At 44.0% G+C, this 14,006-nt stretch overlaps 1 protein-coding gene across 4 annotated transcripts in view; it reads left to right on the top strand.

Moving 5' to 3' along the window:
• Window positions 1-770: 770 nt before the first annotated feature.
• Window positions 771-14,006, top strand: part of med16 (mediator complex subunit 16) — a 59,609-nt gene continuing 46,373 nt past the window's right edge. For 2 of the 4 annotated variants that reach the window (XR_005945094.1, XM_041204054.1), the window contains exons 1-5: window positions 772-992; window positions 7,883-7,975; window positions 9,790-9,897; window positions 10,555-10,724; window positions 11,518-11,949. Coding sequence is in view for 3 of the 4 variants with exons in the window: in XM_041204054.1 (XP_041059988.1) it covers window positions 857-992; window positions 7,883-7,975; window positions 9,790-9,897; window positions 10,555-10,724; window positions 11,518-11,949 (939 nt within the window). In the remaining variant the exon portion in view is untranslated. Of the gene's footprint in view, window positions 993-7,882; window positions 7,976-9,789; window positions 9,898-10,554; window positions 10,725-11,517; window positions 11,950-14,006 lie in introns of all 4 variants that reach the window. The other 2 variants (XM_041204056.1, XM_041204055.1) reach the window with 2 other exon arrangements.

Genomic DNA, 14,006 nt, shown 5'->3' on the forward strand with positions numbered 1-14,006 from the left:
ACAATCCTGTTTTGAAAATATATCACCGTTCCTTTACTGTCGCTGGATCAAAATCCTGGAACTCCCTCCCTAACTGCACTGTGGGTGTACCTACACCACAGGGACTGCAGTGGTTCAAGAAGGCAGCACACCACCACCTTCTCAAGGGCAACTGGGGATGGACAATAAATGCCAGCCTCGCCAGCAACGATCATCCTTTAAATGAATAAAAAGTCTCCCGGTTCTTTCGTCCCTTAATCATTCCTCCCTTTCAACCTATCGCAAAACTGTCCTTTTGTTTTCCTCCCTTTCTCCTCCCCGTCTCTGTATATAAATAACTGCAAATGTGAAATAAAAACTAAGATATAGCAGCATCTATGAAGATAAAAATCAAGTTAAGATTGAAACTAGAACGATCTACGCTTTATAGCACAGAAATATTTTAACAATAATTCGAAAAAACACAGAATCCACGAATTTGCGGAATCCGAGCTCAGCCATCGCAAGAAACAACCGTTCATTTGATGACGCGCGCACAGAGTCGAACAGCCGATCAGAACTTCCGGCGCGCTTGCGCTCTGTGTCGGGGTGGTGGGGGTGGTGGGGGCGGTGGCGCGGGCGCGCTTGCGCTCTGGGTGTGAAGGAGCAGGGCACTCCTGCGTTCCGGATGTGAGGGAAGTGGGGAGGTAAGGCGCACATGCGTCCTGGGTGGGTGAAAAGCGAGAGGGTGAAGTACGCATGCGCACTCGTGTGAAGGGTAAGCGGATGGGTGATAGGTGCGCCTGCGCTCTGGGTGTGCGGGAATCTGGCGGCTGAGACGCGCTTGCGCTCAGGGTGCGTAAGGGACCCGGGCGGACAAGTGCCGGGATCAACAAACATGGATGTTGCGTACGTCTGTGAGTGGGAGAAGCGGCCGAAGAGCAATTATTGCCCGTCTGTATCCTTAGTGTGCGCCTGGTCCTGCAGAAATCTGATTGCTTTCAGCACGGACTTGAAGAACGAGGAGGAGCAAGGTGGGTTTTTGGATCTGGCCTGTCTCATCTTTCCATTGTACTTGTTCAGTGATGGGAAAGTGCTGGAAGTTTAAAAGTCTTAAATACTGTGACTACAATTTATTGTAAAAGAGACATGAATTTCTATAATACGTTAGTTTAGCTTTAGGAAACACCTCGAAGAGCAATGTACAATGTGTGACCGTTAATGAAATGCCAACCCATTTGCACAGAACAAGATCTCAAATAATGAATCAAAGTGACAAACTCATTTTTGGTGATGTTGGTTAAGTAATGTTATGTTGAATATATGCTATGTTATACAATGGGCAGTATTCTTGCCTCTGAGTCGAGTAGTTGCTGCTTCAAGCCTCACTTAAGGATTTGAGCACAAATCTAGGCTGACACTTTCGTGGATGTAAACTTAAGGGAATGCGGCACTGTTGAAGGTTGAGTTGATGAGTTGTTAAATTGAGGCCCTTTGAACTGAATGTTAAAAATGCCAAAGCACTATTTCAAAGAAGAGCATGGAAATTCTTGCTGGTGTATTGACTCATATTTATCCCTCAACCATTATCTAAAAAGCAGATTATGGAGTTGTTATTTTTACATTGTTGTAGGTGGGACTTTGCTCTGCACAAATTGGCTGCTATGTTTCCTAAAGTACAACAGGGGTTGTATTGTAAAAAGTACATTGGCTGTAAAGCGCTTTCAGATATCCTGAAATTATGAAAGGTGCTATATAAATGTAAGTTTTTTTACTTGCACTTAGTATGTGTTTTTGGCTTGACAGTATTGAGCAATTGGTTAGTAATGCAAAGTCCAATTTTCTGGGGTTTAGGAAGATATTTTCTTATGTTAGATTTACAGTATATATCAAATGGGACAGGTTAAATTCAGTGCCATCAGCAGGAAAAGGAGTAACTGGCTCTTGGTTATTTATAAAATTAAAATCTTATTAAAATAAATACTAACCCTAAACAAATTCATTATACTGTAACTAGAAATAAAGGAAATGATTTCTAACATATTGAAGTAATGCAAAATATTATATAAATATACAAAATGTCATTAGGAAATCAGTGGCGACACATCTACGTCTATAGCATCTGAATAAAGAGAAGGCAAAGAGATAGTAGTCAGAAAATCCTTAAAATGTGAGATCACTGCAGTAAATAAAATATTCTCAATGCCAGTTAATGTTGAAGCTGCACAATAGTTGAAATTATTTGCTATAATACAGCTTTTAAAACTTTTTCCCTAAATTCTGCCTCTTGCTGAATTTGAACTTGTCAAAAGCTGGCAGCCAACCTTCTGAGTTAGAGGTGAGTGCTGCCAACTGAATTATGCCAATACAGTGCACTTATCACGAGGAAAGGATTTTAAAAATATTCATTCATGAGATGTGGGGTTCGCTGGCTGGGCCAGCATTTATTGCCCATCCCTAGTTGCCCTTGAGAAGGTGGTGGTGAGTTGTCATCTTGAACCACTGCAGTCCGTGTGATCTAGGTACACCCATTGTATTAGGGTCTTACTAAACTATCTTTACTTTGCAATGATGAACTCTTTCAGGCCCAGAACTTCACTGTTTCTTAACTTTTGCCGCTTGTTCAGTTTATCTGGGGTCAGATACTTACTGAATGAGTCCACCTGAAACAGATTTTTTTTATTCGTTCATTCATTCATTCAGTGGCGTCACTGGCTAGGCCAGCATTTATTGCCCATCCCTAATTGCCCTTGACAAAGTGAGGGTCAGCTGCCTTGAACTGCTGCAGTCCATGTGGTGTAGGTACACCCACATTGCTATTAGGGAGGAAGTTCAGGATTTTGACCTAGTGACAGTGAAGGAATGGCGATATATTTCCAAGTCAGAATGGTGAGTGGTTTGGAGGGGAACTTCAAGATGGTGGTATTCCCATGTGTCAGCTGTCCTTGTCCTTGTCCTTCTAGATGGTAGAGGTCATGGGTTTGGAAGGTGCTGTCTAAGGAGGCTTGGTGAGTTCCTGCAGTGCATCTTGTAGATGGTACACAAGTGTCACTTGATAGTACTGTTGATGATTGCGATTAGACTGATGGAGCGGTAATTGGTCGGGTTGGATTTATCCTGCTTTTTGTGTACAAGACATACCTGGGCAACTTTCCACATTGCCAGATAGATGCCAGTATTATAGCTGCACTGGAACAGCTTGGCTTGGGGCGCAACAAGTTCTGGGGCACAAGTCTTTTCTACTATTGTCAGAATATTGTCAGGGCCCATAGCCTTTGCAGTATACAGTGCATTCAGCCGTTTCTTGATATCATGTGGAGTGAATTGAATTGGCTGAAGACTGGCATCTGTGATGCTGGGGACCTCTGGAGGAAGCTGAGATGGATCATCCACTCAGCACTACTGACTGAAGATGGTAGCAAATGCTCCAGCCTTATCTTTTGCACTGATGATCTGGGCTCTCCCAGCAATGAGGATGGGCATATTTCTGAAGCCTCGTTCTCCAATGAGTTGTTTAATTAATTATCACCATTCACGACTGGATGTGGCAGGACTGCAGAGTTTAGATCTGATCCATTGGTTGTGGAATCACTTAGTTCTGTCTATCACTTGCTGTTTATGCTGTTCGGCACTTAAGTAGTACTGTGTTGTAGCTTCACCAGGTTGAAACCTGATTTTTAGGTATGCCTGATGTTGCGCCTGGCATGCCCTCCTGCACTCTTCATTGAACCAGAGTTAGACCATAAGACATAGGAGCAGAAAGTAGGCCATTCGGCCCATTGAATCTGCTCTGCCATTCAATCATGACTGATAAGTTTCCCAACCCCATTCTCCTGCCTTCTCCCCGTAACCTTTGATCCCCTTACCAATCAAGAACCTATCTATCTCGGTCTTAAATACACTCAATGACCTGGCCGCCACAGCCTTCTGTGGTAATGAATTCCATAGATTCACCACTCTCTGGCTAAAGAAGTTTCTCCTCATCTCTGTTCTAAAAGGTCTTCCCTTTACTCTGAGGCTGTGCCCTCGGGTCCTAGTCTCTCCTACTAATGGAAACATCTTCCCCACGTCCACTCCATCCAGGCCTTTCAGTATTCTGTAAGTTTCAATCAGATCTCCCCTCATCCTTCTAAACTCCATCAAGTATAGACCCAGAGTCCTCAAAAGTCCCTCATATGATAAGCCTTTCATTCCTGGGATCGTTCTCGTGAACCTCCTCTGGACCCTCTTCAGGGCCAGCACATCCTTCCTGAGATACGGGGCCCAAAATTGCTCACGATATTCTAAATGTGGTCTGACCAGAGCCTTATAAAGCCTCAGCAGCATATCCCTGCTTTTATATTCTAGTCCTCTTGAAATAAATGCCAACATTGCATTTGCCTTCCTAATTACCGACTCAACCTGCAAGTTAACCTTAAGAGAATCCTGGACTAGGACTCCCAAGTCCCTTTGCACTCCAGATTTCTGAATTCTCTCCCCATTTAGAAAATAGTCTATGCTTCTATTCTTCCTACCAAAGTGCATGACCTCTCACTTCCCCACGTTGTATTCCATATGCCACTTCTTTGCCCATTCTCCTAACCTGTCCAAATCCTTCTGCAACCTCCCCATCTCCTCAATACTACCTGTCCCTCCACCTTTCTTTGTATCATCTGTAAACTTAGCCATCAGTTCCTTCATCTAGATCATTCAAGTATAAAGTGAAAAGTTGTGGTCCCAACACTGACCCCTGTGGAACTCCGCTAGTCACCAGCTGCCATCCTGAGAAGGACCCCCTTATCTCCACTCTCTGCCTCCTGCCAGACAGCCAATCTTCTATCCATGCTAGTACCTTGCCTCTAACACCATGGGCTGTTATCTTACTGAGCAGCCTCCTGTGCGGCACATTGTCAAAGGCCTTCTGGAAGTCAAAGTAGATAACATCCATTGGCTCTCCTTTGTTTAACCTACTCATTACCTTCTCAAAGAATTGGTCAGGCATGACCTCCCCTCGATGAAACCATGCTGACTTTGCCCTATTTTACCATGCACTTCCAGGTAGTCTGAAATCTCATCCTTAATAATGGATTCTAAAATCTTACCAACGACCGAGGTCAGGCTAATCGGCCTGTAATTTCCCGTCTTTTGCCTCACTCCCTTCTTAAACGGGGGGGTTACATTAGCGATTTTCCAGTCCTCTGGGACCCTCCCTGACTCCAGTGATTCCTGGAAGATCACCACTAATGCCTCCACTATCTCTTCAGCTATCTCCTTCAGAACTCTGGGGTATAATCCATCTGGTCCAGGTGATTTATCCACCTTCAGACCTTTCAGTTTTCCTAGCACCTTCTCCTTGGTAATGGCCACCATACTCACCTCTGCCCCCCCGACTCTCTTGAACTTTGGGGATGTTACTTGTGTCTTCCACTGTGAAGACTGACACAAAGTACCTATTCAGTTCCTCCGCCCTTTCTTTGTTCCCCACTACTACTTCTCCAGCGTCATTTTCCAGTGGCCCAATGCCCACTTTTGCCTCTCTCTTACCCTTTATATATCTAAAAACTCTTGCAATCTTTTATATTACTGGCTAGTTTACCCTCATATTTAATCTTCTCCCTCCTTATTTCTTTTTCAGTTCTCCTCTGTTGTTCTTGGTAGGCTTCCCAATCCCCTGGTTTCCCACTGCTCTTCGCCGCATTGTATGCTTTCTCTTTAGCTTTTATGCTGTCCCTGTCTTCCCTTGTCAGCCATGGTTGCCTTGTCCTCCCTTTAGAATGCTTCTTCTTCCTCAGGATGAATTTTTGCTGTGTCTCCCAAATTACTCCCAGAAACTCCTGCCATTGCTGTTCCACTGTCTTTCCTGTTAGGCTCATTTCCCAGTCAATTCTGACCAGCTCCTCCCTCATGCCTCTGTAGTTACTTTTATTCAACTGTAATACCGTTCCATCTGATTCCAGCTTTTTCCTCTCAGATTGCAGGGTAAATTCTATCATATTATGGTCACTTCCTCCTAAGGGTTCCTTCACCTTAAGCGCCCTTATCAAATCTGCCTTATTACATATCACTAAATCTAGAACTGCCTGTTCCCTAATGGGCTCCACCACAAGCTGCTCCAAAAAGCATCTCGTAGACATTCCACAAATTCCTTTTCTTGGAATCCACTAGCAACCTGATTTTCCCAGTCTACCTGCATATTGAAATCCCTCATGATCATTGTAACCTTGCCTTTCTTACATGCCTTTTCTATCTCTTGGTGTATCTTGTGCCTCACATCCTGACTACTGTTCGGAGGCCTGTACATAACTCCCATTATGGTTATTTTACCTTTGCGGTTCCTCAACTCTACCCACACAGATTCTACATCATCTGACCCTACGTCATTTCTTGCTATTGATTTAATTTCATTTCTTACTAACAAAGCAACCCCACCCCCTCTGCCAACCTGCCTATCTTTTCGATAGGATGTATATCCTTGGATATTTAGCTCCCAGTCCTGATCCCCTTGCAGCCATGGCTCCGTGATGCCCACCTTATCATAGCTGCCAATTTCAATCTGTGCCACAAGCTCATTTACCTTATTTCGTATACTGCGTGCATTCAGATACAACACCTTCAGTCCTATATTTCCCATCCCCTTTCTCATTGTCGTCCCTTTATCTGATGTGCTTGAAGTTAGATTCCTAGCCCTTTCCAAACACTCTGTCCTATTTTGTGTTCTGGGGACTTTAATAGCATCTCCTGGGCTCTCCTTTTCAGTTTTTTCATAATTTTCCATGAAGTTGAATCCACCCCCCCAACACGCTAACCTGCTGCTTTGTTTCCCATTAGTCATACTTCTTGGAGTTTTACCCTTCCCTCCCCCCCACCTCCCCCCCCAATTTCTAGTTTAAAGTCCTATTGACCACCCTATTGACCCTTTTCGCTAGAACATTGGTCCCAGTTCAGTTCAGGTGGAGACAGTCCCAACGGTACAGATCCCTCCTATTCCAATACTGATGCCAGTGCCCCACGAAATGGAACCCCACTTTCCTGCATCACTCCTTTAGCCACGTGTTTACTTCCCTTATTCTCGTGTCCCTATGCCAGTTTGCACGTGGCTCGGGTAGTAATGCGGAGATTATAACCCTTGAGGACCTGTTCTTCAATTTAGTTCCTAGTTCCTGGTAATCCCCAAACAGGTCCTCTTTCCTCATCTTACCTATGTTATTTGTCCCGACGTGGACCACAACAACTGGTTCCTCTCCCTCCCTCTCCAATATCCTTTCAAGCTGGTCAGAGATGTCCCTCACCCTGGCACTGGACAAGCAACATGCCATGCGGGACTCTCGATCCTGCTTACAAAGGATGCTATCAATTCCCCTAATTATAGAATCCCCTACAGCTACCATTTGTCTTTTTGCTCCCCCTTCTTGAGTGGCCTCCTGTACCATGGTGCCGTGGTCAGCTGGCTCATCCTCCCTACAGCCCTGTTCCTCATCCACAAGGGGCAAGTACCTCGTACCTGTTGGACAAGGTCAAGAGCTGAGGCTCCCCTGTTCCTGAACACAAGATCCCTCTACCTGCCTCACCTGCAGTCACACCCTGCTGACCCTGACCACTGACCGCACTTGAGGTACTTAATCTACCGGGCATGATTGCCTCCTGAAACAAAGCGTCCAGGTAACTCTCCCCCTCCCGGATGTGCCACAGCATCCGGAGCTTAGACTCATCAATTCTGAGCCGGAGTTCCTCCAACAACAACACTTGCTGCAGATGTGGTCACTGCGGCTCACAATGGGATCTGCCAGCTCCCACATCATACAGCTACAGCACATCACCTGCCCAGCTATCTCGACTTAGATAATTAATTTATTAATTAGCTTTGCACTGTTTTTATTTTCAAATTTTGTGGAGATTTGCTACCAACCAATCAGCTCACAGCTTTCCTGTGATGTCACTTTTTCAGTTTTGTCTTCAGTTACTCTGTGCCCCGAGGTCACTGCTCCGGTGCTCCTCCCTCCGAGTCTGCTCCCTGGAGACAAGGCCGCGAATCCCCGAGGTAAGCAAGATTTATACTCACCACTCCGGTGCTCCTCCCTCTGAGTCTGCTCCCAGGATTTACTCACCAATCAGCTGCTTTTTCTTTAAAATCCGCTTTCAGAAGAGTGTCCCTCGCAGGTCTGGTGCACTCCTGAAGGCACTGCCTCTTCCTTTTTTTTTAGGTTTGAGGAGGAGGGAGGGATGGAAACACTACAGCAATGTAATGTTTAGGGCTATTCCATTCTTTGACAGTGGGCCATCCTCAATTCCCTCCTGAGTCGCGGTGTCTGCGGTGACTTTCCCCAGAATGCTTCAGTCACTTCTCACTAGCGCCCTCTGTTGGATGCTCTTCCTCCTGTTGAGTGCAAGAGTCCTTCTCCTTGATTCCCTCCTGAGACGCGGTGGCTGCGGTGACTTCTCCCAGAATGCTTCTGTCACTTCTCACCAGCGCCCTCTGTTGGATGTTGATCTCCTGGCGAGCTGGTAATGCTAGAGTGGGGTATATGTCAGGTACCTCATGGTTGCTTAGTCTTGAGTTGCTAGATCTGTTCAAAATCTATCTCATTTAGCACTGTGGAAGTGCCACACAACACAATGGAGGGTATGTTCAATGTGAAGATGGGACCTTGTCTCCATAGGGACAGTGCAGTGGTCACTCCTACTGATACTGTCATGGCAGATGCATCTGTGGCAAGCAGATTGGTGAGGATGAGATCAAGTATGTTTCTCCCTCTTGTTGGTTCCCTCACCACCTGCCGCAGACCCAGTCTAACAGCTGAATCCTTTAAGACTCAGCCAGCTTGGTCTGTAGTGGTGCTACCGAGCCGTCTTGGTGATTGACATTGAAGTTCCCCATCCAGAATACACTCTACACCCTCAGCCCTTCCTCCAAGCGGTGTTCAACTTGGAGGAGTACTGACTTATCAGCTGGGGTGGTGCGGTACATGGTATTAGCAGGAAGTTTCCTTGCCCATGTTTGGCCTGGTGCCATGAGACTTCACGGGGTTCCATGAGACTTCATAGGGCCCAGAGTCGATGTTGAGGACTCCCAGGGCAACTCCCTCCCAACTGTATTTCACTGTGCTGCTACATCTGCTGGATCTATCCTGCCGGTGGGCCAGGACATAGCCAGGGATGGTGATGGTGGTGTCTGGGGCATGATCTGTAAGCTATGATTCTGTGACTATGACCATGTCAGGCTGTTGATTAACTGGTCAATTTTGGCACTAGCCCCCAGATGTTAGTTAGGAGGATTTTGCAAGGTCAACAGGGAGGGGTTGAACTGGGACTGCTTGCCATTGTTGTTTCCAGTGCCTAGGTCGATGCTGGGTGGTCCAGCCGTTTCCATTCCTTTCTAGCAGTTTGATACAACTGAATGGCTGATTGCTGTAGGCATTGCTGTGGGCCTGGAGTCACATGTAGGCCAGACCAGGTAAGGAAGGCTGTTTTCTTCCCTAATAGTGAACCAGATGAATCTTTATGACAATCGACAATGGTTTCATGGCCATCTTTAGACTTTTAATTCCAGATTTTTATTTAATTCAGATTTCACCATCTGCCATGGTGGGATTTGACCCTGGGTCCCCAGAGCATTTCCCCGGGTCTCTGGCTTACTTGTCCAGTGACAATACCACCAATCTACAGCCTCCCCTTTGTTTCTCTTTCACATGCTCCCCAACCTGCTTTGTGTTCTCAATATTAACTGCTTTTGTTTTAGACCCAACAAAGCTGCTGTGTTCCCAGTATTATTTTAGATTATTGTTGATTAAATTGAAAACCTTTTAGGCAGTGAGGCTAAACATTGTCCCCCAACAGCCCTTCTCTTTCTTACAGATCTTACTTATATGATTCACATTTTGGACACTGAGCATCCCTGGGATGTTTATTCCATCAACTCAGGACACCATGAAGTGATTACATCTCTGGAATGGGACCAGTCTGGTAAGCCTTTTTTGTTTGGTCAACCTGTAAGCATGACACTCTGATGAACCAGTGTCACCAGATTCGAACAAAAATTATAAGGCCAGTCTAGGTATGCTAGGGCATCGCAAATATGATGAACAAATAACTATGCATTATACATTACACAAATAATTAAATTATAATGTTAAGCAGATCAGTTATCCTCTCTATACCTAGCGGTGCCCAATGACACTGACGGCTTCAAGCTTAAGATCTGAACTGTTAAATGTTTCTCCCCTATTACCCATCCATTCATTTAATGATGTACTGGGAGATGATAACACTTCTTAAGCACCTGAGAAAGTTGAAATGGGAATATTCCTGCTTTATGCTATATGTAGTAAAGCCATGAAGCTGTTTACTAAGTATGTTCTTGATTTTACTATGTGAGGCACAGAGGAATTCTTCCCAAAGAGTTTGCACTCTATGATGCTTTTTGCATCCGATGATGTGCATGTTTCTTCTTTTGTTTAGGCACAATGTTGACTGATTTATTTTCTGTTATCACATTAATGTAATTGGGAAAAAATCATTAGCTTGGAACTGAATCTTCCGTAACTGTTACTAAAATGTAACATTTTAAATTGAGATGTCTTTTGAAAATGTAATTTTCCTCCACATCTGTCTCCTTGAAAGGTTCCCGCCTATTATCTGCTGATGCTGATGGTCGAGTGAAATGCTGGAGTATGACTGATCATCTGGTAAACAGCTGGAATAACATTGTCGGGAGTTCAGTGGATGGGGACCCCATTGTAGCCTTGTCATGGCTACACAATGGTGTCAAGTTGGCCTTGCATGTAGAAAAGGTTTGTGCTGTAGTCAAAATTTGGGCATTATTTTAATTATCTGTCACATCCAACTATATTAAAAGTTAAATCTGGTATCTCTTTCCTACTGATGGGGCCACAGCAGTAATCACCTCTGCTGCTAAATTGGAAATGCATTTATCTGTGACGTATCTGGTCTATGCGCTTAATCATTTTGGCCCTTAAGTTAGTTTTAGGTCACAAGTTGAATTCAAATTGATGTCATGCTTGCTTCATAATGCATTGCTGGTCAGCTTTCTGGACCATTAACAAATTAGCACATTATAGTTTTGTTTATGCTGTTACCAAGTAGTTATACTTATTTTTGGGACTACATATTCATAAATATTGATGCCCACTTGTAGCATTACTGTTTAAAAACCTGGGAAGGACTTCTAATACCATCAATCAAATCTGTCAGATTTGGAATAAATGTTAACAAGAGGGATACAGATCTGATGTTCATTTCTAACTTCATGCATTATGACTTCAAAAATGTAACTAGCCAACTTTATTAACAATGTTTATCAACATTATTAACCAGGTGAAAATGTTAGATGTTGTGTTATGGCCTAAGGAAAGTACATTTGGTGTACCCAAGCTGCTCTGCAGTATTTTTAGTACTTTTGTGTCTGAAACAAAATCCATTGCCTGATTGATCCAGTCACATGGCTGAGTGCAGCGGAGAACTGTGTTTCCTATTGAACCTGTGAACTGCTTTCTGGTACAGGATTTTTTTGAGGTCATTTATGCTTTAAGATTACTTTTTCTTTTTAATCTCACTGCCCATCAGTCTGGAGCATCCAATTTTGGTGAGAAGTTTTCTCGGGTGAAATTCTGCCCTTCCTTGACTCTGTTTGGAGGGAAGCCGATGGAAGGTTGGATTGCTGTAACCATCAGTGGTCTAGTGACTGTGTCATTACTGAAACCCAGTGGACAGGTCCTCACTGCTACAGAGAGTTTATCACGGTTGAGAAGCAGAGTTGCCCTGGCAGACATAGCATTCACTGGAGGTGGGAACATCGTGGTGACCACATCGGATGGCAGCAGCTCCTCTCCTGTTCAATTTTATAAAGTCTGCGTGAGTGTTGTAAATGAGAAATGCAAAATTGACACTGAGCTGCTTCCATCACTGTTCATGCGCTGTACAACAGACACTGCTCGGAAGGAGAAGTATCCAGCTGTCACTCATCTGAAGTTTTTAACAAGAGAGACATCTGAACAGGTAACGTGATTATTTCCTTTCCTCTACCTTCATAGCTCTGCTGTTACTCAGTATGCAAAGATAGGTTTAGATTGGAATTCGGGTATCTTCAGGTTAACGTAATAAGTCAGAGTTATCAAATGTTGTCACTCCTAATGTAAATATATATAAGCGCAATCAATTTTATTTTAAGGTCAATGTTTTGGCTGGATTGTTTTTAAAGCTACATCTTAAAGATATATTTTCCTGTATGCCTTCAGGAGCCTCAAAGCAAGGATTGATATTATTTTCTGCATTACATAAATGCTGCCACGATAGCTGGGGCAGAATAGAAAATATATGGGTCTGTTAACACTGTTGATTTATCAAAACAAGGCTCAATGAGGCTGTAATGTGAAAATGCCATTTTATGAAGCCAAACTGATTTGGAGGAGCTGTGCTATAACCACGTAAATATGATGACCAATTTAGTACTTAAAACCAGTAGAGACAGGAAATGCTTAGCAGGTTGGGCAGCATCTATGGAGAGAGAAACAGAGTTAATGTTTTAAGACTGACCTGAACTGGTAAACTGCTTCTCCACAGATGCTGCCAGACTGGCTGAGTAAATTCAGCGTTTCTTTTTTTATTTCAGATTTGCAGCATCCACGCTATTTTGCTTTTGTACCACTGGAGACTGTTTGGTTACCAGTAGTGTTACATTGTTGTGCATTGTTTTGCTCCCTATTTAGTTAGTTAGTTTCTTGTTAGGTATAGTGACAGCTTTGATGGAATCATGGAATGGTTACAGCACAGAATGAGGCTATTTGGCTTGTCATGTCTGTGTTGGCTCTCTGCAAGAAAAATTCATCTAGTTCCACTCCCCTCCCTTTTCCCCATAGCCAGCACATTTTTTTCCTTTTCAGATAATGATCCAATTCATTTTTGAGTGCCATGAGTAAACCTGCCTTCACACATTCAGGTAGTGCATTCTAGATCCTAACCACTCGCTGTGTAAAAAAGTTTTTCCTTGTGCCTCCATTACTTCTTTGGCCAATTACCTTAGATCCGTGCCCTCTGATTCTCGATTCTTCCACTAAAGGGAACAGTTTCTCTCTATTCACTCTGTCCATTCCCTTCATAATTTTGAAAGCTCTATAAAATCCCCTCAAACTTCTATTCTGCAAGGAATGTGGTCCCGGCTTCTCCAATCTGCCGACTAACTGAAGTCCCACGTCCCTGGGACCATTCTTGTGAATCTTTTCTGCACCCTCTCTAATGCCTTCACATCCTTCCTAAACAGTGGTGCCCAGACTGGACGCAGTACTTCAGTTGAGGCCGAATGTGCATATGGTAATGATCTGCTGTGCAAGGAATAGAAAACTGTCTTAGAGTAAAGGGTGCATTGGCATTCATAGGGAATCATGCACACAGGAAAATCTAAATAACACTAGTGTGTTGCCACTGCCTGGCTATAATTCAGTCTTATTTTGTAACTGCTTATATGTGACTTCTGTGGGGTCTGGTTTTAACTCTGTGTTAGTGAATGGGTTTTGAGTGAGTTAAAATCTGGCCCATGTATATGCCTGATTGCTGCTTGTGATAGTTTGTGTTACAGCAGCCTAAGGTAGGCTTCTATATTTTCACTCTTAATTATGTTTTAGGGAGACAGTAATAAGGCTAAGGGCAGGATTTTCCCTGCTTGCTTCTGAATCCTGTTGTCAGGCTCAAATGTGGGTCAGAAGACTGCACTCTGTTGGAAGTAGTAAGTCATTGTCATTTTCTCTGGGGCAGCCAATTAATGGCCAAAGGTAGGGCTCGCTGCCCAGTTAAAGACGGTGGACGGGCTTTCAAAGCTGGAGGACCAATCAGAGGCCTCTCAGCTGGAAAGCATTGGCAGGCTGTGATGGCAGATAAGTGAGAGAGGGGACACTTCAAATGGAGGTACCCCTTCTCCCCTTCTTTCAAATTCAATGTTTAAAAAAAGCGTTTTGCAGCCAGGCCACAGTGTGGGGTGTGAGACAAAGAGCTGGAAGGATTTATTCTACTTTGGGGCATGGCACATGAAATGGGAAGTGTTAACTGGATTATTGGGAGGA

Source organism: Carcharodon carcharias, chromosome 14, assembly GCF_017639515.1.
Source record: "Carcharodon carcharias isolate sCarCar2 chromosome 14, sCarCar2.pri, whole genome shotgun sequence".
Classification (NCBI taxonomy): domain Eukaryota; kingdom Metazoa; phylum Chordata; class Chondrichthyes; order Lamniformes; family Lamnidae; genus Carcharodon; species Carcharodon carcharias.